General features: G+C 41.6%; 1 protein-coding gene across 1 annotated transcript in view; it reads right to left on the bottom strand.

The window, feature by feature from the left end:
- LOC127570499 (obscurin-like) overlaps positions 1-26,859 on the bottom strand; it is a 465,385-nt gene that overhangs the window by 145,896 nt on the left and 292,630 nt on the right. Inside the window, exons 59-63 of the mRNA XM_052016136.1 lie at positions 16,354-16,629; positions 15,788-16,060; positions 13,848-14,138; positions 5,755-6,024; positions 46-902 (exon numbers count right to left, since the gene is read on the bottom strand). Coding sequence (XP_051872096.1) covers positions 46-902; positions 5,755-6,024; positions 13,848-14,138; positions 15,788-16,060; positions 16,354-16,629 — 1,967 coding nt within the window. The remainder of the gene's footprint in view (positions 1-45; positions 903-5,754; positions 6,025-13,847; positions 14,139-15,787; positions 16,061-16,353; positions 16,630-26,859) is intronic.

Here is a 26,859-nt window from a genome sequence, read left to right as displayed (position 1 = left end):
AATGCCTTGTTTGAGTTTCTGAACTGTTTCCTTTACATCACTTGCAACCTTAACTTTTCCACTATGAGAAGCTGTGCCAAATTTGTTAGAAGCCTCGCAAGTATATGTTCCAGAGTCTTTTTGTTCCACACCTGTAATAATTAAGGAGCAAGTTCCATCACTGTAATTATCAATATGATAATGTCTTCCATCAACAATCTCTTCTCCATCTTTGAGCCATCGAACTTTGACTTCAGATTTACTCAGGGCCACACAGTCCAGATGGACAGTTTGGCCCAGCTTAATTGTCTGAGATTTAAAAACTTCTCCAAACACAGGTGTGCCTTGCTGTTTCAGTTCCTTCCTGATTTTATAACCCTTAAATGCAGCCTGGATTTTTGTTGCAGCTTCAGCAAGAGATGGGTCTTCTTCCAAGATAGGTTCATCTTGCAATTTCTCAGGCTCAGTGCTTGTAGATTCCCAGTGTTTAAAGAATTTGCTTGTAGAAATAGTTTGTACTTTTCCAGCTATTGTTATGGTTGACTGTCCTGCTGTTTTCAGGTAATGAACAAGGGACGGAGTACCTGATTGTGACTCTTCATCAGAACTTGTATAAGAATCACACGCTCTAGACATGTCATCTGTAGATACATCTTCAATCTCCAAACCTTTCTGTAGCTGTTGTTTCAGAGCTTTGTCATCTTCTTCTGGTACTTCACTGATAGAATCAAGAGTTGGTTCTCGGCTCATTCTGCGTTTCTTTGCCAAGGCTTCCCACAGAAGATGCAAGTCACCTTCCTGGGCTGCCTCAGGTGGCAAGCTTGGTTTGGGAGTAACTTGCTCCCCATCTATTACTTCAACTGTAGCTTTGTCAGGCTCCTGTAGAATTTCCCAGTCCTGATCTGGAACAGGTTTAATTGTACCTGCAGAAAATAAGACATCAATTATTTTATTAATTGTACAACCAGAGTACTACAATAGCAATAAAAAGTGACAATACAACACATTATAGTAAAAGTAAACTTAAAAACTAGCATAGTTTTTGAAAAATTGCAGCCATTTTTTAATACTGGCATAAAATGACTCAAGCTGATGCACCAAACTGTCCTATTTTTGCAGATCATAAATAGCTGCATGAAATTATGCTTTCTATACCAGATCTCACATTTTGTTTCCTCAGCAGAATGAACCATAGAAAACGACAGCACGGAAACAGGCCATTCGGCCCCTCTAGTCTGTACTGAAACATTATTCTGCTAGTCCCATTTACCTGCCCCCAGCTCATACCCCTCCAGACCTCCCTCGTCCATGTATCTATCCAATTTACTCTTAAAAATTAAGAACGAGCCTGTATTTACCACATCAGATGGCAGCCCATTCCACATTCCCACCACTCTTTGAGTGAAGAAGTAAACTAATGCTTCAGTTTACTTTCTTCATTTCTACGTTATCCATCACATTATCTCAGTGGTTACTCCCATGGGACCGGATGATGCCAATAATTCACTGTAATTAACCACTTTAGAGGTGAACAGATCAGGGATTAATTGGAATTGGTTTATTATTGTTATTTGTACCAAGGTACAGTGAAAAACTTGTCTTGCATACCATTCCTACGGATCAATTCATTACATTGTGCATTAAGGTAGCACAAAGTAAAACAATACAAAATGCAGAATAAAGTTTCAATAGCTACAGAGAAAGTGTAGTGCAGGTAGACAAATCAGGTGCAAGGTAATGAGGTAGGCTGTGAGGTCAAGAATCCATCTTATTGTACTAGGGAACCATTCAATAGTCTTATAACAGCAGAATAGAAGCTGTCCTTGAGCCTGGCAGTAAGTGCTTTCAGGCTTTTGTATCTTCTGCCCAATGGGAGGGGGGAGAAGAGAGAATGTGCTGGGTGGGTAGGGTCTTTGATTATGCTGGTTGCTTTACTGAGGCAGCGAGAAATATAGGCAGAGTTCAAGGAGGGGAGGCTGGCTTCTGTGATGTGCTGAGCTGTGTCTATAACTCTCTGCAGTTTCTTGCAGTCCCGGGCAGAGCAGCTGCCATACCAAGCTGTGATGCATCCAGATAGGATGCTTTCTAAGGTGCATCGATAAAAATTGGTGAGTGTCAAAGGGGACATGCCAAATTTCTTTAGCCTCCTTGAGGCACTAGTGAGCTTTCCTGGGCATGGTGTCTACATGGTTGGACCAGAACAGGCTATTGATGTTCACTCCAAGGAATTTGAAGCTCTCAACTCTCTTGACCTCAGCACCGTTGATGTAGAAAGGAGCATGTACACCGCCCCCTTTCCCGAAGTCAATGACCAGCTCTTTTGTTTTGCTGACATTGAGGAAAAGGTTGTTGTCATGACACCATATCACTAAGCTCTCTATCTCCTTCGACTCATTGTTATTTGATATATGGCCCACTACGGTGGTATCATCTGCAAACGTGTAGATGGAGTTAGAGTAGAATCTGGCCATGCAGCCATCAATGTATAGGGAGTAGAGTAGGGGCTGAGGACGCAAACTTGCGGGGCACCAGTGTTGACAATAATCATGCCCGAGGTGTTGCTGCCTGTCCTTATTGATTGCGGTCCGTTGGTCAAGAAGTCAAGGATCCAGTTGCACAGGGAGGTGTTGAGTCCCAGGCCTTTGAGTTTGGAGATGAGTTTGCTTGGAATTATAGCACTGAAGGTGGAGCTGTAGTCAATAAACCATAATCTAATGTAGGTGTCTTTCTTGTCCAGATGCTCCAGAGATGAGTGTAGGGCCAGGGAGATGGCATCCACTGTAGATCTGTTTCAGTGGTAGGCGAATTGCAGTGGGTCGAAGTTTTCCGGGAGGCTGGAGTTAATGCGTGCCGTGACCAGCCTCTCAAAGCATTTCATGATGGTGGATGTCAGATCCACCGGTCGGTAGTCATTAAGGAATGTTACCTTGTTTTTCTAGGGTACCGGGATGATAGTGGTCTTCTTAAAACAGGCAGGAACCTCAGATTGAAGCAGGGAGAGGTTAAGTATGTCTACAAATACTCCCGCCAGCTGATCTGCACAGGATTTAAGGACATGGCCAGACCAGCTCTCAGGTATCCTACAACTGCTTGCCATTCTCCACATTGATATAGATGGGAATGGTAAAGGTTAACAACAGCTGTTAGAACACATTTTACAGGTTCAAGATCACCAGCTTGAGGTTTATGGATCAGATCTTGGAAGAATGGGCTTGCTGCTGCAATTGCTACCTTTGATTATCCCATGCTATTAATTATCTGGTCTGGATGCATAAAGGTTATTTTGCTGGTCAAAGGCATCCTGATCTCTGCCCCAAAATGCTTTTGAACGTTTTGATAGCCCGCAAAACTCCACCCCACTTTAACAATCTCAAAGCTTTAAAAAGTAAAAACAAATACAAAATCATCTAAAACACCTAAAATATAAATAGCTAAAAATATTAAATTAAGCCAAAATAATTAAAACAAAAGGAACTTTGCTTTCTTAACTGGTGCCGTAAAATCCACTGAAATAAATGGGGTTGCTAATCCTGCACAAAATCAGAATCACATCAAGGTGAAGTTCCACATTGTACATGGCAGAGGAAAGAGACAGATCAGACTCAGAATTATTATCAATGACATAGGTTGTGAAATTTGTTATTTTGCGGCAGCAGTACAGTGCAAGACACAAAAATAAATAAATAATGTAAAAGAGGAATAACAAGGTAGTGTTCATGGACCATTCAGAAAACTGATGGCAGGGGAGAAGAAGCTATTCCTAAAACACTGAGTGTGGGTCTTCAGGCTCCTGTACCTCTTCCCCAATGGTAGTAACGCAAAGAGGGCATGTCCTAGATGGTAACGATGAATGCTACTTCTTGAGGCATTGCCTCTTGAAGATGTCCTCAATGGAGGGGAGGGTTCTGTTCGTGATGAAACTGGCTGAGTCTCTTGTGATCCTGTGCATTGAAGCCTCCAAACCAGGTGATGATGCAATCAGTTAGAATGCTCTTTACCGTACATCTGTAGATAGTTGGAAGAAATTTTGGTGACATACCAAATCTCTTCAAACTCCAAATGAAGTCGAGCTGCTGTCGTGCCTTCTTTGTGATTACATCAATGTGTTGGGCCGAGGATAGATCCTCCAAGATGTTGACATTCAGGAACTTGAAGCTGCTTGCCTCTTCCGTCGCTGACACCTCAATGAGGACTGGTGTGTGTTCTCCCGACATCACCTCCCTGAAGTCCACAATCAATTCCTTGGTCTTACTGATGTTGAGTGCGAGATTATTGTTGCGACACTCAACCAGCCAATCTATCTCACTCCTGTACGCCTCCTCATCATCATTTGAGATTCTGCCAACAACAGTGCAACAGTGGTGTTATTGGTGAATTTATAGATGGCCTTTACGCTGTGCCTAGCCACACAGTCATGAGTGTAGAGAGAGTAGGAGCAATGGGCTAAGCACACATCCTGTGCTGATTGTCAGCGAGGAGGAGATGTTATTACCGATGCAACTGATTGTGTCTCCCGATAAGGAAGTCGAAGATCTAGTTGCAGATAGAGGTACAGAGGCCCAGGTTTTGAAACTTGTTGATTAGTACTGAGGGGATAATGATGTTGAATGCTGAGCTGTAATCGATAAACAGCAGCCTGACATATGTTTTGCTGTTGTCAAAGTGTTCCAAAGCTGAGTGGAGAGCCAGTGAGATTGTGTCCGCTGTAGACCTGTTGTGGTGGTAGGCAAACTGCAGCGGGTCCAGGTCCTTGCTCAGGCAGGAGGTAATTCTAGCCATGATCAACCTCGCAAAGCACTTCATCACAGTAGATATGAGTAGTTGTGAGATTGAGCATTCCAACCCTGTCATTACATTCATGACTTTCTAGTTTGACAAAGAACAAGGAGACACAAGAGACTGTAGATCCTGGAATCTGGAAAAACAAACAATCTGCTGGAGGGACTGGGAGGGAAGGAATTTTCAACATTTTGGGTTGAAACCCTGCATCAGGACTCAGGATGGAGAGGGGAGGTGGCAGAAACACTGAGTTTTCCAACTTTAGTTAACCCTCCAATGGGTTGTTTTCCCCCTCCCTCCTTCCCCCCTTCTAACTCTCTCCTTCCAATCCTCCTCTGGTCCTCCCATTTTTGTCCCCTTTCCCACCACCCGCAACCCCCCCCCACACCTCTCCAGGCCCCCATCACGCATTTTCAACTCCCTCCCTCTCCTGGTCCCATCCACCTACAACACACCTATTTCACCCACAGGCTTCCTCTGCCCCACCCTCTTCCTTCCCACTATCTGGTTCTGGTTCCATCTGCCATTCAGCTCTCCCCTAATGGTTCCCATTATCACCTCCTTTACTTATCTTATGCTCTTTGCTTCTTATGAGAAAGAAAGAGCATAAGATAAAGGGTAATAGATACAGAAAGGATTTGGGGAAGAAAATTTTTACCCAGAGGGTGGTTGAAATCTGGAACTCACTGCCTTAGGGGTTGGTGGAAGGACATACTCTCACAACGTTTTAAGATATATTTAGTTGAGTTCTTGAAATGACACGGCATAGAAGGTGTGTCATTTCAAGGGTGAGTGATGGAAAGTTGGATTAGTAAAGATAGGTACTGGATGGCCAGCATCTGCACAGTGGGCTGAATGTCCTATTTTTGTGCTGTATGCCTCTGACTTCACTTCATTTTATATAGTATACTTTCATGACTTCCCCAATGTAAGATTTTGAAATACTTCGGGATGAAAATGATTGAAGAATGCTTGTATGGGCAAATTGTGATTTACCATCCAAAGTGACTTCAGCAGACGTTTTTGTAGCTGAGGTCACCAAACAGGTGTATCTCCCTTCATCTTCAGCACTGCAATTGTGAATAATCAGATAGTGTTTTGTTCCTCCAGAAATGATCTCATACTTGCTACTTGTTTCAATGGGCTGATCATTTTTTAGCCATGTTGCATTAATGCATTCTCTGGAAAATTCACATTGGAGCTTGACAGATTCCCCATCTGTTGCAGTAATGTTAGTGAGAGGAATGGTGACAGTCACAGGAACCTCTGCAAAACAGATTAAAGGTTTACCAATGGACATAGTGTACATCAGATAAATAATCATTGGTATCTTAAAAATAGCATTGTAAATATACAATATGCTGATAATCAAGTGCCAATTTGGGTCAGAATACGGAACTGCATTCAGGTTCATTTCCTAGATTTCCATATGTATCAAAATCTAGATGAATTTAAAGCAAACAGCTGTTATGCTTCTGAAGGTTTGCACAGGCTATTAATTTAAAAATAATTTGCATTTATATAGGTAGCGGTTATCATAATACTATTACAGCACCAGTGACCCGTGTTCAGTTCCACCACTGTCTGTAAGCCGTTTGTACGTTGGAGGAACAACACCTCATATTCTGCCTTAGGAGTCTCCAACCTGATGGCCTCAACATTGATTTCTCTAACTTCCAGTAACCCCACCCTTTCTCTTTCTGCCCCTCCCACTGTGTCTTCCCTTATTCCTGTGGCTCCCTCATCACACGCTCTTGCAGTTAGGTTGCATGGGCAGAGTCCGAGTGCATGGTACTTTTGTTTTGGAATCAGCTCCCTCCCCCCCACCTTGATGACCTGCCCATCTCCTCTTCTCCCCTCCTCCATCCTTTATTCCATGGTCCACTGCCCTCTCCTACTGGATTCCTTCTTCTTCAGGTCTTTGCCTCTTCTACCTATCACCTCTCAGCTTATTACATCTTCTCCCCCTCCCTCGCCCACCTACCTTCCCCTCTCACCTGGACTCGCCCATCACCTGAACTCACCTATTACCTGCCTGCATTTGCTCCTTCCCATCCCCCCACTTTCTTATTCTGGCTTCTGCCCTCTTCCTTTCCAGTTCTGATAAAGGGTCTCTGCCCAAACTGTCCCTCCATAGATGCTGCCTGACCTGCTGAGTTCCTCCAGCACTTTTTGTGTATTGCTCCAGATTTCAGCGTTCGCAGAATTTCTTGTGTTTCCGTTTGTATGTTCTTCCCGTATCTGCATTGGTTTCCTCTGGGTGCTCCGGTTATCTTTCACATTCCAAAGATGAACAGGTTAGGAGCTGTGGGCATGCTATGTTCATGCCGGAAGAGTGGAGACACTTGTGGGCTGCTCCCAACACATTCTCAGTAACGCAAAAAGATGCATTTCACTGTGTGTTTCAATGTACATGTGACTAATAAATTTATCTTAATACATTTTAAATTGCTTTACATAAGCAATTATTCAATAAATTTGACAAAGATACATCAGGAGAACTGTTGAAAACGTCATTCAAAAATGCAGGATTTTAGGAGTGCCTTAACAGTGAATGCAGCAGTGAAAAAGATTAGGAAATGAATTCCAAAGTTCAAAGGATTCAGATTCAAGGATCAGAAGAACAACCCTAAAATTTGCAAGTGACCTAATTGAGAATTCTGGTGTATGAACCACTGTGACAAAATATAGGAAGGTATTTGTGGTTAATTGTTTCTTTAAGGGTAGAATTAAGAAAGAGTACTGAGTGACAGAATGCATAAATGCAGAAATTTGACAACCATTTGGTGAAAGGAAAGTACATTTCATGCAAGATTTTAACTTTCACATTGATTGAATAAGCATAGTAGAGCCTGATTTAAAGATACAAAATATTTTGTGTATTTGGCGTTTTTGCTAACTTTTGTATTCATGCACAAAACACCTAGGTCCCTCTATACTTAGCTCATCTGCAATCTTTCGTCATTTAGATTCGTCTTTTGATTCATCTTACTGAAGTAAATAACCTTACATTTTAACAGATTAAATTCTATTTGCCAAGTCTTCACTCACTCATTCAACTTATCTATATCCAGTTGCAGAGTCCTAACATCATTTTTTAAAATATATCTTTATTAGTCACATGTACATCAAAACACAGTGAAATGCATCTTTTGCATAGAGTGTTCTGCGGGCAGCCCGCAAGTGTCGCCATGCTTCTGATGCTAACGTAGCATGCCTACCACTTCCTAACCTATACGCCTTTGGAATGTGGGAGGAAACCGGAGCACCCGGAGGAAACCCATGCAGTCACGGGGAGAACGCACAAACTCCTTACAGACAGTGGCCTGAATTGAACCTGGGTCGCTGTAATAGCATTACGCTAACAGCTACACTACCGTGCCTGCCCATCATCCCAATTTTTGCATCATTGGCAAACATAGATATCTTACACCCGGCCCCCTTCCCCAGGTCATTAATAGAAATCATAAAAAACGGATTCTTGCAGCATTCCACTAATTACTCCCTTCCAGTCTGAAATAGATCTGTTTATTTTCTGTCTTCTATGGGATAACCAATTATCAACCCATGCTAACACATTTGCCCTAATACCATGTGCTCTTATCTTGTGTACCAACCTTTTATGTGGCATCTTGTTAAATTGCATCATCTGCAAATCCTTTATCAACCCTGATTTGCTAGCATCCTTTGCGGATGTAGCAATGTCAAACAGGATTTACCTTTCATAAAAGCATGTTTATTTGGTTTGATTACATTAAGGTTCTCTGAATAACTAGCTACTTCTTCCTTGATTATAGACTCCAGCACATTACCAACAGATATTAAGCTAACAGGCCTTTAGTTATCTGGTTTTTGTCTTCCTCTTTTCCTGACGATTTGGGCAAGGCTGATTTCTATGCAATGAAGCAGAGACTGTCAACAGAAAATTGAGCTAATCAATTTACTGCTGACAAAATCTCTTTTTTTTTTAAGAAAAATTTAATGTGATACAGTTGCCCTGAAAAAAAAACAAGACTAAAGAGGTAAGGAAAACATAAGGCAAAAACAAGTTTAGATCCTGACCACTGGGAGAGAGACACAGAACAAAAGGTGACAAAATATTTGGTACAAGCTACAAAAAGGGATTATGAAAAGAAATTTACAACAGCTTAACACTTCTCTTTTTTATAATCACATTGGAAAAAGGGTGGTCGGGAACAATGTGGATCCTTTTCAAGCATGTAATTGTAATGTTGTAAATTAAGAATACCAGTGAATGATTTTTGCATTAATAGTTACAGGAGAAAATAACATCTTGAACATCCTAATAAAACTGATATTGGATCAGACATGATCATAAATGCCAATTTGGTTCCAATATGATATCCAGTTCATTTGTACACATTGTTGTGCAAAATGCATCAGTTGCTAAATTGAGGAGAATGTCATGATCCACCAACTGTGTACAGTTGCACTGTACATTGACTTGAAGAAGCTACTGCCTGGCCTAAGTAATCAAGGTGGGTAGATCTTGACATTAATCCTAAACATCAATGATGCAACACCAGTCCCACATTATTGAACCTCAGGTGGAGCACCTTCCCTGATAACCCAAGTAAATCCTGTAGTCTCTCATATATACTCAAAAATACAACAAACACTCCTAGGATTTTGGCAAGCTGGCCTTCATCAGTCAGAGCATTGAGTATAGAAGTTAGGAGGTTGGTGTGGTTATATAAGATGTGAGTGAGGCTGCTCTTGGAATACTGCATTTAGTTTTAGTCACCCTGCTATAGGAAAGATGTTATTAAACTAGAAAGAGTGCAGAAAAGATTTACAAGGATGCTACTAGGACTCGGACTGAGTTATCAAGAGAGGTTGGATAGGCTAGGACATTTTTCCTTGGGCAATAGGAGACTGAGAGGAGATCTTATAGAGGTGTATAAAATCATGAGGGGCAGAGATAGGGTGAATGCCAGTCTTTTTCCCAGGGTTGGTGAATCAAGAACTAGAGGGCATAGGTTTAAGGTGAGAGGGGAAAGATTTAATAGGAACTTGAGGAGCAACTTTTTTTTAAACACACAAAAAGGTGGTATGTATGTGGATTGAGCTGCCAGAGGAAGTGGTTGAGGCATGTACAATAACAACTTTTAAAAGACAGCTAGACAGGTACATGGATAGGAAAGGTATAGAAGGCCAAACACGGGCAAATAGGACTAGCTTAGATGGGAATTTTAGTCGGCATGGACTAGTTGGGCCAAAGGGCCTATTTCCGTGCTGTATGACTCTATGACCTCTAGATTCCTGAAATGTTTGAGTTTCCATTTACTCCATTCATATACATGTGCTACTGCTCCACATCCCCACCCCAGCAGTGCTTCACAAAAATATCCCTGTCCTCATTTTTCTATAGGACAAGAAAAAAATCCAGGCCAGTGTTAGGTGGTCTGAACCCCATGCCAGACTGCATCTCACAGTGGGATCTTAAGGAGAGCAATAAGCCAATTACTTCCTGTGCCAATTTAGCACAGGAAGTAATTGATGTACTGCTCTCCTTAAATTGGCCTGCTGCATTTAAGCCGAACCATAAGGATGGTTCATAAAATATGACTGAGATCAGGAGAGACTCTTTATTCAGATATTATGAATCCTTAGCAGCTTCTACCCAGTTGCTGTGGATTATTTGTCATCGAGAATGTTCATGAATATGAAATCAAAATATTTGGTAATCAAGGAATATTGGGATCAGGTGAAAAAGTGGAACAGGCAGAGAATCAGCTTACTCAGTAGTGGAGCTAGTTCAAACAGCTGCTTCTATTTCTTAGTTGTGAGTACAAGAGTTGGGGCATCATGATACAGTTGTACAAAATGTTGGTTAGGCTGCACTTGGAGTATTGTGTGCAGTTCTGGTCGCAGCACCACAAGAAAGATATAGAGGGACAGAAAAGATTCACAAGGATGTTGCCTGGGTTGGAAGGCTTGAGTTATAAGGAGAGATTATATAGGCTGGGTCTGGTTTCCCTGGAGCAAAGGAGGTTGAGAGGTGACGTGATAGGTGGCATAGGTTTAAGGTGAGGAGGTTTAAAGGGGATCCGAGGGGTAAATAAAGAGTACTTGGTGTCTGAAATGAGCTGCCAGAGGTGGTGGTGGAGGCAGGAATAGTAACAACATTTAAGCGGCATCTGGACAGGTGGTTGAATGAACAAGACTTAGATGGATATAGTATTAATGCAGACAAGTATGATTAGTATTGTTAGTGTTACAGATTAGGTTGCTATTTGGTGAATGTCCCTTTAAGACATAGTACAGTAGTGTGTGTGTGTGTGTGGGGGGGGCGTCATTACGACAACAACAGGAGACAACGACATGCTGATGTTTTGGTTCAGTCGGAAAAGAGAGAGAGTGGAGGAGAGAGACACCCTGCCTGCTGGTCTCTGTATCGATGGATGAAAAACAATAACTGTGTCTGTCACTACAATCCACGTGTGAATTTTTGGAGTAATCCAGTGGAGTCCACTTTATCGTTAACCTGTAGAGGGAAGCAGGTATGTGTGTGGACGGCCACGTCTCGAATGCCTTTCGGGGTGGCAGATTCTCGGAACAAAGCAGTAGAGATCATCAGTGACTGAGGTGTCGTATGGGTTCCATCGTGGAACATTTGGATTTCATAATTTCTTTCTGTTCTCTCTCTACATTTTCTCTTCAGTCAACGGTGGTTTTGCAAAAGCCTTTGCTCATGTTTCACCTTATGGCTTGCTGAACTGAACTTTGAGAACTATTCCTGGACTTGGAGTTTGGGAATTTGCCACACACAGTTTAGTTTTTGGGCGGGGGGTGGGGGTGGTAAAGTTTAATATCTAACAATTTTATTTTTTTTTCTTTCTTATTATAAGTAGTTATAAATAAAATAGTTTCTAACACTAATACGTGACTCGGTGTGTTTCTTTTGTCGCTGGTACGTAACATTAGACATGATGGTCAGCAATGACGTGGTGGGCTGAAGGGCCCATTTCTGTGATGTTCAAATTTATGATTCTATATAAACACACGAGAGAAAGGAATCAAAGTATATATTGACAGTAATAGATGGAGAGACGGAAAGGATGCTAATGTGAAGCATAGACAATTTATCTAAACATCTGTTTTCAGTGGTCTGCCCATTTGGCCAACAGAAGTGTGTCTTTAAATGACACACACAGCTCCAACTCAGTCTTTGTTGTTAAAACCAATTCTAGTAACGTTATAATTGGTCAAAGAGGTAAATTTTAATGTGTCAAAGGGTTAAGGACAGGCAGGGAGGCTTAGGGAAGGAATTCCAAAACTAAGCAGTTGAAATTATAGAACCAGTGGTGGAATAGTTAAATTTGTAGAAGAAAAAAGAGTAAGGATTAGAGGAGCGCAGGTATCTCAAAGGTTTTAGGGTTGGAGGAGATTGTAGAAGACAAGAATAAAAAAATTAATCAAGTTTTGCTTAACCAGGAGCCAATGTGAGCTATGGGCGAATGAGGCTTGGCATGAATTGAGTCATGGTGAGCTGAACTTTGGATAGAAAATTGGCTTGGTCATAGAAGACAGAGGATAGTGGCAGAGGGGTATTTCTCTAACACCCCTGTCCAATCCAAGTCTGTGACTGGTGGAGTTCTGTAAAGATCAGTGCTGCAACCTCCATATATATAAAATGATCTGGATGTAGGTAGTCTGATTAGTAAGTCTGCAGACAACATGAAAATTGGTGGGGTTGGGATAGTGAAGAACATTGTCAAATGATATAACAAGTTATAGATAAATTTTAAATTTTGGCAGAGATGGAGTTTAATCCAGACAAGTGTGAGGTGATGCATTTTGGGAGGTTAAATGCAAGTGGAAAGTATATAGTAAATGGCAGGACCCTTAGGAGCATTGATGTACAGTGCATTTTGGGGTTCAAGTTCATAGCTCCCTGAAGGTGGCCACACAAGTGAATAGAATGGTAAAGGCGGCGTATGGCCTCATTGATCAGGGCACAGAGGATAAAAGTTGGGAAGTCATGTTGCAGCTGTCTAAAATTTTAGCTAGGCCACGTTTGGAGTATATGTGCAGTTCTGATCAACACACTATAGGAAGGAAGTGGAGACTTTGGGGAGGAAGCAGAAGAGGTTCACTAAGATATTGCCTGCATTGACCTGTATTAGTTATAATGAGAGATTGGACTAACTTGGATTGTTTTCACTAGAGCATCAAAGGCTGAGGGGCAACTTGAAAGAAGTTTATACAATTATGAGAGGCATAGAGAGGGTAGATAATCAGAGATTTTTTCCTAGGGTGGAAACATCAAATATGAGAGGACATAGATTTACAGTGAGAGGGGAAAGTTTAAAGGAGATGTGCGAGTAAAGTTTATTTTTACACAGAAAATGGTAGGGACCTAGATCACACTGTCAGGGATGATGGTAGAAGCACATATGATAGCAAGTTTTAAGAGGCATTAGACAGACATATGAACAGACAGGGAGTAGAGTGTAATGGACCATATGCAGGCAGATGGGATTAGTTTAGACTGGCATCATGCGCAGCGATGAGATAATGGGCGTAGGACCTGTTCCTCCCCTTTTTCCTACTATGTCCTATGATTAATGGAAATACACAATATATTTAGTAATTCATTATTCTCCAAACATTTATGAAATATAAATTTTCCCAAATAGGGTTAGGGATAAGAATACTTCAATCTAAAATATTCAAACTATAAACTATAATGTCGAGCAAAATTGGAATCGTTACTTTTTTTCATTTAAACAAGCTAGGCAGTATCTTTAAAGAGATGAAGTGAACAAAATGGATCAACAAGCTGCTCCTGTATGTGCACATGTGCTCATTCACTCAGCAATCTGTCTTGGATTAAAATATTTATAGAAAAAAATCCTGGCCTCACTCTTTCAGATATTCTCTTTGTCCAATCCATCTCTCCCCTGCACTTTTTACAACTTAACACTAACTTGTTTTCTGTCTTTCCCAATATTGATGTAGTGTCATTGACCTCTGCCACTCCAGTGAAAAGAGCCCAAGTTATATTTGTGGTTAATTGTAAAAGCACGAAGAACATGCAACTAGTCTGTATTTGCAATTCTCACCCAGTAGAACTGTCTGTGGCAAATGTACAGGTTCGCCAGCACCAGCACGGTTCAGAGCCAAAACACGGAATCTATAACCAGTGCCTGGTATCAGATTATCAACAGTGAATTCTGTCTCTTCAATTACTTTTGTGTTACATGGCAACCAGCAGTCACTGTCAGAGGGTTTCATCTCAACATGATAGCCTTGTATAACACTGCCACCATCACTTAGTGGCGTAAACCAAGACAAAGTGACAGATTGGTGGTTCTTTCTGACAATCTCTGGATCTTCAGGAGGATCAGGAGGACCTACAGAGGTGAGTCAGAGTTATTATTACTTTTAGTTCTTGAAATAATTATACAAGTAAAATTCAAAAAGTATATTAATTGGTGCAAAAACAAAATTTAAATATTGTCATCGCTAAAGTGAATAAATTATATTCATCCACCTACACTAGATCTAGAAACTACCATATTTTGGCATGCATAGAAAACATCTTAAAAAAGGTTACCATAAATACATCTTAAGACACAACTTCTAAATAAACCATAATTACACATAAATAAAAGATATAAACTGCAAATAAACCATAATTATCAAGCCCTCTACAAAAATATCTTGCAATTAAAAATATTATCTACATCATATATTTACCACATAAGTTGATTTCAAATAATTTAATTTCATGATAAAATAAAATAAAAACGCTCCATCATAGAGTCACAGTTGTACAGCATAGGAACAAGCCCTTGGTCCACGATGTCTAAGCCTTATCTTTCTATTTAAACTTAAGACTTGTATTTATACATGACATTTTACAAAGTCACGTCATCCCAAATGGCTTTACAGCTAATGAAATATTTTTCAAGTGTTGGCACTGTTGTAATATAGGAAACAAAGCAGTCGTTCTGAGCACAGCAAACCTTTATAAACAGCAATTTGCTAACAGGTAATCTATTTCTGTGCTTAATTGAGCAATAAATATTAGCGAACACATGAGGGATAACTCCCCACCTCTCCTATGTCATGAGAACTTTACTTAATAGGGAAGGCAAGACCTCATATTTCATCCGATATAGCCATCTGGCCTGCTGAGCATTTTCATCATATTCTGTCTTTGTTTCAGATTTCATGAATATTTCAGCATTTCACTTCTGCTGCCTCGATTTTGTGCTTAAATCTCTGAACCCTATTGAAATTTCAGGGTTGAAATCACAGTATTACAACATTACCTAAGAAGATTATGTGTTTGGAATTTTAATTAAGCAATTACAAATTACAAATCTGTAGCAAAGGAATTTAATAGAACTGGTTCATGCATATATTACTTGTTCTGTGCAGCACAATTTCATTTGTTTTGTTTCTTGATCTGTTATTTGTCTCTTATACTGCTGACTGCATGTGTAGAGAGAAGAACATAATTAAACAGTAATATATCTCCTTTTAAATTTTCCTGTTGATATTTTACCATCATCAATAATCACCATACAAGCTCACTAATAAGCACACTGTTAAGCTTAGTCTAGACAATTTATCTTTGTCAACAAGTTCTTTCAGATAATTAAGATAATACTTTTTTTTAAATGTCATCACTTTTGTTATTTTTAGTTTTTGATCATTTTCAGACATTTAATTTTGTTTAATAAAGAAAAACCCAGGTAAGTACTTTTCCTCTAAGTGTATTTTAATTGTGTGATCAGAAGAGAAAAAATGGGAGAGAGAATTTGAGGGGGGTGCAGGGGAGAACAAGAATAAAATCAATTCCACTCTCATTTCATGATGAAAAGCTGTGGGATCACAAGCTGCAAAACTGTGAGAGCTTCAGAAACTGATCTGAGGCTCACAGATTAAAGAGTCAAACAGTCCAAACACTTAAATCAGAAACCTCTGGAATGAAAGAAGGAGTTTAAAGTTTACATTTGCATGATTTAACTGATGTCAATGTCTGGTATCTTACCAATAACTGTTATTTTTGCTGATGCAATGACATCTCTTGAAGCAAAAGTTATTTCTCCGGAATGAATAAATTGGGCATTTTTCAATATGAGTTTGTAAGTGTTTCTCTCTGCCTTTGTTTCCCAGTGCTCATCAGTTTTGATATCAGTTTCATTCAGGTACCAGCTCACTTCGGTAATAGGGACCACTTCACTCAATACACATTCAAATTCTGCCTGATTGCCTTGGACCACTTCAGTATCTCTCAAAGTGTTCAAAATGCTAATATGCCATCCTATAAAGAAATAGACACACACATCAAATTAAATGTACTTTCATTGAAAAATATGTAAAATAGTAAGTTAATGAATAATTAGTAAACTATTTAATTACAAATTATAGGAAATGGAATCTTAAGGATAAATAGTTGTTCAATGTAATGTTTTAGCAACTGTACTTAGAAGGAACCCAGTTTTTGTTCTTAATATAATTTAATAATTATATCCTATCGATATAATTATTAAAGATAATTTTCAGATAATTAGTTTCCCCCAATGAAAATGTTTACCACATGGATAACCTTCTTACCTTTAACATTTAGATATGCTGAGGACATGGCATTTCCAGACATGAAACTCACTCGACAACTGTCAGATGGAATTAAGTTCTTTAACAGTAAGATATGTCGTCTTCCAGCTTCGAGCACTGCAGTTTCTAGTTTTTCAGACTGTGTTATGGGAACATCATCCATCAGCCACTTATAATCATGTACTTCTGGTTTAGACAAGGAGCATTCAAACAGAGCTTCTCCACCTTCCACCGTATCTACATTCTCTAGTCCTTCAAGAATATCAGGTTGCTTTGCTAATTAAAAGAAATACAGTAATTCAAACCATTAGTGTTGGAGTAACACGTTAGGGTGCCATTGGCCTGACCTTCAAAATCATGATCTGTGATCCTTTAATACTATACCTTTTAATCAATTTTGTGTTCCTCAAGATGAGGGATACAAGCATGTATAAAATTTGGGGACCTCTGCTTCATTGGCAAGGCCAGCATTTTTTGTCCAATCCTGATTGTCCTTAAACTGAGTGGCTTGCTGGGTCATTTCAGACTGCATTTAAGAGTTAAAACTGTGGGGTGGGCCTGATAGGGATGACAGATGTCCTCCACCGAATTACATGAGGTTAGGTATAGCATGATTATGTGCTGAATAAAACTTCCTTCACTCTGCCCAACAAAGTGCCTCAGGACCAACATCAGAAAAATACTGCGCATATAATTTTTTCCCCATTTCCCTTGTCAGTTATCTTATGATTTCTCTAAGATTTTAAGTTTGTAACACATTTGGGCATCTTTATGCTGTAATAATGTCACTACTTATGTAACCCTCACCCACTCCCACCTGCCATTTACATCCTTAACAGCATGAATTGAAGCCACCGGGTGTGATCTATGACTATCGCTGAACAGTTACATTACAACAAAAAGTATGTCGTGTTACTTTTTTGCCTTTCCATTATTTAAAGGCACATACAGCTGATATTGGAAGACTTCAAAAATACCACATCTTACTTGGACTTCTATGAAAACCAATGTATATGCATACTCAGATTTTACAACGCTATCATTACTAAGATATATGAAATGCAAATGGAAGACCTTTAGCCACACTCTTGAACCTGGAATGTATTCTCCACTGAGGTCAAGGTCACTTTGACTCTCAAATTCCTCATCTCAGGAGCTTTACAAATTGTCACTGCAAGTCTCTGCCATATCTCCATTTGATGCTCACCACAACATCAGAGAGCACATCCAGGCACAGTATTTGTGTGGAGATGAGGAGCTGAGTAAAGAGAAAGTGGCATCTCAGATAACAGGACTTAGTGTGTCATTACTCTGCCTTGATGCCCAGCGTGTCCAATCTCTCCTTTTAACTTAACTCTTCAATCCAGGAAACATCATCGTGAATCTTTTCTGCACCATCTCAAGCTTAATCGCATCTTTCCTGTAGTGTGGAAACCAGAATTCCACACAATACTCCAAGTGCAGCCTAACCAATGTTTTGTATAGCTATAACATGACGTCTTAACTCTTCTACTCCATGCCTTGGCCGATGAAGACAAGCATGCCATATGCCTTTTTCACCACCCTGCCTATCTGTGTTGCCACTTTCAGGAAACCATATATTTGATTCCCTAGGCTTCTCTCTTCTACAACACTCTCCAGGGCCCTTCCATTCATTGTGTGTGTCCTGCCCTGGTTTAACTTCCCAAAATGCTTCTCTTCACACTTGTCTGAGTTAAATTCCACCTGCAATTCCTTTACTGACTTACCCTGTTGATCAATATTGTGTTGTAAACTTAGACAACCTTCTTCACTCTTCACTAAACCACCAGTACCTATCTATATTGCTGGTTTCTCAGAAGAGATTAAGTGAGGGTTCATAGAGTTATACAGCACGGAAACAGGCCCTTTGACCCAACCACCATAGAACCATATAGCACAAAACAGGCCCTTCAGCCCACCATGTTGTGCCATCCATCAAACCACCCTCACACTATCTAAACCTTTCCTCCCGCATATCCCTCTATCTCACATTCCTCCATGTGCCTATCCAACAAACTCTTGAACCTGTCCAATGTATCTGCCTCCACCACCACCCCAGGTAGTGTATTCCATGCACCAACCACTCTCTGGGTGAAAACCTCCCCCTGACATCTTCCCTGAACCTCCCACCCATAACCTTAAAGCCATGCCCTCTCGTCTTGAGCATTGGTGCCCTGGAAAGGAGGCGCTGGCTGTCTACTCTTATCTATTCCTCTCAATATTTTATATACCTCTATATCATGTCTCCCCTCATCCTCCTCCTTTCCAGTGAATAAAGCCCTAGCACCTTAAGCCTCTCCTCATATTCCATACACTCTAATCCAGGCAGCATCCTGGACCATCTTCTCTGCACCCTCTCCAACGCCTCCACATCCTTCCTATAATGCGGCGACCAAAACTGAACACAGTACTCTAAGTGTGGTCTAACTAGAGTTTTGTAAAGCTGCATCATCACTTCGCGGCTCTTAAACTCAATCCCATGACTTATGAAAGCTAACATTCCATAGGCCTTCTTAACTGCTCTATCCACCTGTGAGGCAACTTTCAGTGAATTGTGAATATGAACCCCCAGATCCCTCCTCTCCTCTACACTGCCAAGTACCTTGCCATTTACCCTGTACTCTGCCCTGGAGTTTGTTCTCCCAAAGTGTACCACCTCACACTTCTCCGGATTGAACTCCATCTGCCACTTACCAGCCCAGCTCTGCATCCTATCAATGTCCCTCTGTAAGTTCAGACAGCCCTCCACACTATCCACAACACTGCCGATCTTAGTGTCGTCCACAAACTTACTAACCCAGCCTTCCACCCCCTCATCTAAGTCATCTATAAATATCACAAAAAGTAGAGGTCCCAGAACCGATCCCTGCGGGACACCACTAGTCACTGCCCTCCATTCCGAGGGCACTCCTTCTACCACAACCCTTTTGCTTTCTACAGGCAAACCAATTCCTAATCCACACAGCCAAGCTTCCCTGGATCCCTTGGCCTCTGACCTTCTGAAGAAGCCTACCATGAGGTACCTTATCAAACGCCTTACTAAAATCCATATAGACAACATCCACCGCACTACGCTATCAGGCTTGTGAGGCAAGATCTTCCCTTCACAAATCCATGCTGGCTGTCCCTAATCAGTCTATTATTCTCCAGGTGTTCATAGATCCTATCCCTTAGAATCCTTTCTAACAGCTTACCCACCACAGACGTAAGGCTCACCGGTCTGTAATTCCCTGGACTATCCCTACTACCTTTTTTGAACAAGGGGACAACATTCGCCACCCTCCAATCCTCCGGCACCATCCCCGTAGACAACGAGGACTCAAAGATCTTTACCAGCGGTTCAGCAATCTCCTCCCTCACCTCTTGAAGCAGCCTGGGGAAAATCCCGTCAGGCTCCGGAGATTTATCTGTCTTGATATTATTTAACAACTTCAACACATCCTCTCTCTTGATATCTACAACCTCGAAAACATTACCCTCACCAGCACTCCCTTCTGCGTCATCAAGACCCCTCTCCTTGGTGAATACCAAAGAGAAGTACTCATTGAGAACTTCTCCCACTTCCGCCACCTCCAGGCACATTCTCCCACCTTTGTCTTTAATCGGACCTACCTTTACCCTAGCCATCCTCCTACCCTTCACGTAGGTGAAAAAGGCCTTGGGATTTTCCATAACCTTACTAGCCAATGCCTTTTCATGTCCCCTTCTAGCTCTCCTCAGCCCTTTCTTAAGTTCCTTCCTCGCTACTCTATATTCCTCACAGGCCCTGTCTGAACCTTGCTGCTTATACCTTATGTATGCTACCTTCTTCTCCCTAACTAGTCATTCAACCTCTCTCGTCACCCACGGCTCCTTCACCCTGCCATTCCTTCTCTGCCTCACCGGGACATATTTATCCCTAACATCCTGCATAAGATGCCTGAACATCGACCACATCTCCATGGTAGATTTCTCTTCAAAAAGGACACCCCACTTTACACTCCTAAGTTCTCTCCTTATAGCCTCATAGTTCGCCCTTCCCCAATTAAATATCTTCTTGTCCTCTCTGCACCTGTCCCTGTCCATGACAATTTTAAAGGTTATGGAGCAATGGTCACTGTCCCCCAAATGCTCACCCACCAATAGATCCTTCACCTGTCCCGGTTCATTTCCTAAAACTAGATCTAGCATGGCATTCCCTCTAGTTGGCCTGTCAACATACTGCGTCAGGAATCCCTCCTGGGCACATTTAACAAATTCCGTCCCATCTAAACCTTTGGCACTAAGCAGGTTCCAGTCTATATTTGGGAAGTCTCCCATTATAACAATCTTGTTATTTTTGCTCCTGCCAATCTGCTCCTCTATATCTCTACCGCTACTGGGGGGCCTATAGAATACTCCTAGTAGAGTAACTGCTCCTTTCTTGTTCCTTACTTCCACCCATACAGACTCTAGAGATGATCCTTCTACAACATCCATCCTTTCCACAGCCGTAACAGTGTCCCTGACCAGTATCGCCACCCCTCCTCCTCTTCTCCCCTATCCCTCTTAAAACACCGAAAACCAGGAATATTCAATATCCACTCCTGCCCTGACATCAGCCACGCCTCAGTAATAGCCACAATATCATAGTCCCCCATACTTATCCAAGCCCTCAGTTCATCTCCCTTATTCCTGACACTTCTTGCATTTAAGTAAACACACTTCAGTCCATCTACCTTACTACTAGTCCATGCTGACCAAGATCCACCATCCAAGCTAGTCCCATTTTACAGCATTTGGCTCATAACCTTCTGAACTTCTGCAATCCACATACCTGTCCAAACGCCTTTTAAAAGTTGTTATTGTACATGCCTCAACCACTTCCTCTGGCAGCTCTTTTCACATACATACCACCTTTTGTGTAAAAAAAAAGTTGCCTCTCAAGTTCCTATTAAATCTTTCCCCTCTCACCTTAAACCTATGCCGTCTAGTTCTTGATATCCCAACCATAGTAAAAAGACTGAGTGCATTCACCTTATCTGTGCCCCTGATGATTTTATACGCCTCTATAAAATCACCTCTCAGTCTCCTCTGCTCCAAGGAATAAAATCTGTCCAACCTCTCTATCACTCAGTCCCTCAAGTCCTGGCAACATTCTTCTAAATCTTTTCTGCACTCTTTCTAGCTTAATAATATCTTTCCTACAGCAGGGCAACCAAATCTCAACACAATACTCCAAGTGCGGCCTCACCAGCATCATGTACAACTGCACCATGACCTCCCAACTTTTATACTCAATGCCAGGACTGATGAGGGCCAGCATGCCAAGAGCCTTCTTCACCACCCTGTCTCCACTTTCAGGGAACTATATACTTATAGTCCAAGGTACCTCCATCTTGCAACACTCCCACGCTCCCCAGGATCCTGCCGTTCACTGTGAAAAGCCTACCTGGATTTGATTTTCCAAAATGCAATAACTTGCACTTATTCGAATTAAATTCCATTTGCCATTCCTCAGCCCACTTACTTAGCTGATCATGATCCCCCTGTAATTTTTTGATAACCTTCTTCATTGTTTACTATGCCACCCATTTTAATAAGAGGGGAAAGATTTAATAGGAACTTGAGGGGCAACTTTTTTTTATTTACATAAAGTGTGGTATGTATGTGGAATGAGCTGCCAGAGGAAATGGTTGAAGCAGGTACAATAACAACTTTTAAATGACAGTTAGAAAGGTTTAGAAGGCTATAGGCCAAATGCTGGCAAATAGGACTAACTTAGATGGGGCATCTTGGTCAACATGGACCAGTTGGGCTTAAGGGCCTGTTTCTATGCTGTACGATTCTATGACTGTAACTAGACTTTCTCCTCAAAGGAATAGATTTCCATTACCTAAATGAGCCTGTGGTTACAGAATCACAGAGTTATACAGCATGCAAACAGGCCCTTCAGCTCAACTCATCCATGCCAACCAAGATGCCTACCTAAGTTAGTCCTATTTGCCTGCATTCAGCCCATATCAGTCTCTCTTCCTATCCATGCACTAGTCCAAATGTCAATTAAACCTGCCTCTTCCACTTCCTCTTGCAACTTGTTCCATATATGCACCACCATCTCTATGAAAAACTTGCTCTTTACCCTCTAACCTGAAGACTATGCTCTCTAGTTTTAGTCTTCCCTAACCTGGGATAAAGGCTTATGACTATCCACCCTACCTATGCTCCCCATGGTTTTATAAACTTCTATAAATCACCCCTTAGCCCCCTTTGCTCCAGGAAAAACAATCCCAGCCTATCCAGTCTCTCATTATAACTCAAGACCTCCAGTTCCAGCAACATCCTTGTGAAGTTTTTCTGCACTCTAACTTAGTCACATACTTCCTAAAGTACTGCAACTAGAACTATACACAATATTCCAGATGCAGCATCACCAACATCTTGTACAGCTGTAACATGATGTCCCAACACTTATACTTAATACCCCATCTGATGAAGGTAAACATGCTATAAGCCTTCCCCACCAACGTCTACCTGTGTTGCCACTATCATGGAACTATGTACTTGTACCCCTCGGTCTCTCTATTCTACAATACTCTCCAGTGCCCTATCATTTACTGTGCAAGTCCTGCCTTGGTTGAACTTCCCAAAATGCATCACTTTGTACTTGTCCATGTTAAGTTCCATCTGCCATTCCTTTGCCCACTTTCTGAATTGATTTAGATCCTGTTGTAATCTTAGACAATCTTTGTCACTGTCCTCCAATTTTGGTGTTATCCACAAACTAATCATGCCACCCATATTCTCATCCAAATCATTTATATGACAAACAACAGAGAACCCAGCACCAATACCCATGACATATGAAAAGGGAGTTCTGGATCATCAGATTTTTCTGATAGTGAATACCATATATTCAAAGGCACATATAACACATACATCCGCAGGGAGGTCAGACTGCCAGATATTTTCCACAGCCAGCAATGCAGAAATGGATGAATGCTTGGGCCTTTTGCATCTCTGGGTCTTGACATTAATTCCCAGATCTACTTCTGTTGCTGTGTACTGCTATAACAAAACCATAAGAGGACGAGAATTGTGAAAAATGGCACTGGCTTTTTGGAAATGGATTCAGGTACATGCAGCAAGTCTGGGAATGCCCTGCAGTTCATTTCCAGTCGCTGTAGAGACTTCAGCTTTATCAGTCTGAAGTTAGCATCTGGTGTCAGAGGAAGAGCAGCATGCAGACCTGAAGACACAGGCTGATGAAGAGCAGGACCAAGACAAGCAGAAAGGTTACCAGAAAGGCTACTAGGGGATGCCTCTGCAAAACAACAGTTTCATCTCCTAGCAGAGTGGAGACATTGATTTCAATGGCAATAAATGGACTCACGTTTCTCATATCTTGTTACAACATAGAAGGAAGCCATTTGGCCTATCAAATCTATGCCAGCTCCCTATCAATCAATTTCCCACTTGATATAGAGAAGTTTTTCAAAATAACTTCCTATTTTTTTAGACCCCAGTCCAAACTAATAATCCTCTCCAAACTCTAATCTTCAACACCAGGATTGTTTACCATGAACTAACCAAGGATACCTAGTTGACACATAATTCTCACAGCCTCCTTTGCAGCACCAACTTCACTGATCATATTACAGGTGTGAATGAACCCCAAATCCAATTACTGAATTGGATCACCGCAAATGTTTATTTGTATTCACCTCATTGTGAGGATATGAAATTCATTTCTGTATACCCAAATTGTGATTTTGTGGAAATGATGAATTCCGCAATGTTGGTCTGAATTTTGTTTTAGCTTGTGCCACCAGAGCTGTATACTGCCCTCCTCACCCCTCATCCATTGAATTTGTTCCCACCAAAAAGAGCAAGATGGGGGAGAGATAAGTGGGGCAGTGCCAGCAGTGAGCATGTGGAGGGATGAACATGTGCTGGCCCAGGTCAGAGAGCGGAAAAACTGGTGGGCATGGTGCACTGCCAACAAGGATTTTGGGGGTCAGCCCAACTCGCTGGTGAAGGGCTGTTGGTGGACTGGTAGAACCTACTCCAAGTACCTCTACCAGTCTAGGTGTGAGAAGGTCAAAACAGCCTCACCCTTGTGGCCGTCATTACCAAGTGCCCAGCCCCTAACTTCATAGTACTTGGTGAAGAACCATGGATGACAGCTGAGGAAGAGCACTGGATGTTTCTCAACCATTGTTACAAGAGGTTATTGGTAAGCATAAAATGATTCTTAAAGAAAAAAATATTTATGCAATTTAGAAGTCAAAAAAGGGCTGCCGGTATCTCTAGAAAGTGAAACAGTTTACGTGTCAGGTTAAAGACCCTTTAACTAAACCTGGAAAGTGAGAAAACAAGTTAGTGAAAATAAAAATAAAAATAAAAATGCAGAAGCTGGAAATCTAAAACAGAAATTGCTGGAAATACCCAGTCATTCAGGCTGCATCTGTGGAAAGAGAAACAAATCTAATGTTTCAGGTTAAAGACCATTCATTATAGTTGGAAGAAGACAAAAGAAGTTTGTTAAACTGCACGGAGTGTGGGGAGTGGGGATGTCTCTGATAGAGTGAAACTGGGTGACCATGGGAATAACAGAACAGTACAGTTGGAAATATGGGTGGAGAAATGGCAGAGGGGGAGTTTAATCCAGGAAAGTGTGATATGTTGCACTTTGGGAGGTCAAATGTAGTACACAGTTAATGGCAGGACCCTTAGGAGCAGTGATGTCGGGGTGCAAATCCATAGTTCCCTGAAAGTGGCAACGTAAGTATATAGGTGGTAAAGAAGTCATAAAGCATACTTCCCTTCATCAGTTGGGGCAATGAGTATAGTAGTCAAGAAACAATGTGGCAGCTTTATAAAACTTTGGTTAGGCCACATTTGGAGTATTGCGTGCAATTCTGGTTGCCGCATAATTGGTATTGGTTTATTATTATCACTTGTACTGAGGTACAGTGAAAAACTTATCTTGCATACCGTTCGTACAGATCAATTCATTACACAGTGCACTGAGGTAGTACAGAGTGCATTAAGGTAGTACAGTACAGTAAAAACAATAACAGAATACAGAGTAAAGTGTCACAGCTACAGGGAAGTGCCTTGTAGGTAGACAATAAGGTGCAAGGTCAAATAAGGCCTAGAGTCCATTTCATCATATAAGGGAACCCTTCAATAGTCATCACCGTGGGATAGAAGCTGTCCTTGAGCCTGGTGGTATGTGCCCTCAGGCTCCTGGATCTTCTGCCTGATGGAGAGGAGAGAAGAGAGAATGACCTGGGTGGGTGGGGTCTTTGATTATGTTGACTGCTTCACCAAGGCAGCAAGAGGTATAGACAGAGTTCATGGAGGGGAGGTTGGTTTCCACGATGCACTGGGCTGTGTCCACAACTCTCTGCAGTTTCTTGTGGTCCCGGGCCCATTAGTTGCCATACCAAGCTGTGATGTATGCTGATAGGTTGCTTTCTATGGTGCATTGATAAAAGTTGGTGAGGGTCAACAGGGACATGCCAAATTTCTTTAGCCTCCTGAGGAAGTAGAGGCGCTGGGGAGCTTTCTTGGCCGTGGCGTCTATGTGGTTGGACCAGGACAGGCTAATGGTGATGTTCACTCCTAGCAACTTGAAGCTCTCAATCCTCTCGACCTCAGCACCATTAATGTGGACAGGTGCATGTACACTGCCCCCCTTCCTGAAGTCAATGACCAGATCTTTTGTTTTTCTGACATCGAGGGAAAAGGTTGTTGTCACGACAACATGTCACTTAGCTCTATCTCCTTCCTGTACTCCGACTCATCATTATTTGAGATATGACCTACTACAGAGGTATCATCTACAAACTTGTAGATAGAGTTAGAACAGAATCTGGCCACACAGTCATGAGTATATAGGGAGTAGAGTGGAGGGCTGAGGATGCAGCCTTGTGGGGCACCAGTGTTGAGAATAATCGTGCTGGAGGCGTTGCTGCCTCTCCTCACTGATTGCGGTCTGTTGGTCAGAAAGTCAAGGATCCAGTTGCAGAGGGAGGTGTTGAGTCCCAGGTTTCGGAGTTTGGTGATGTGTTTGGTTGGAATTATAGTATTGAAGGTGGAGCTGTAGTCAATAAACAATAGCCTAACGTAGGTGTCTTTACTGTCCAGATGTTCCAGAGATGAGTATAGGGCTGGGGAGATGGCATCCACTGTAGACCTGTTTTGGCGGTAGACAGATTGCAGTGGACCCAGGTTGTCTGGGAGGCTGGAGTTAATGCATGCCATGGCCAACCTCTCGAAGCACTTCATGATGGTGGATGATCACTTCATCATGTATGATGACAGGAATGATATGGAGGCTTTGGAGACGGTGCAGAAGAGGTTCACCAAGATGTTGCCTGGATTAGAGAGTATTAGCTATAAGGAGAGGTTAGATAAACTTGGATTATTTTCTCTGGAGCGTCAGAGGCTGTGGGGCAACCTGATGGAAGTATATAAAATTATAGGGGTATAGATAAGGCAGATAGTCAGAGTGTTTTT

This window comes from Pristis pectinata, chromosome 5, assembly GCF_009764475.1.
Source record: "Pristis pectinata isolate sPriPec2 chromosome 5, sPriPec2.1.pri, whole genome shotgun sequence".
Classification (NCBI taxonomy): Eukaryota; Metazoa; Chordata; class Chondrichthyes; order Rhinopristiformes; family Pristidae; genus Pristis; species Pristis pectinata.
Note: the sequence above shows the minus strand (reverse complement) of the source record. Positions and strands in the feature narration are given on the sequence as shown.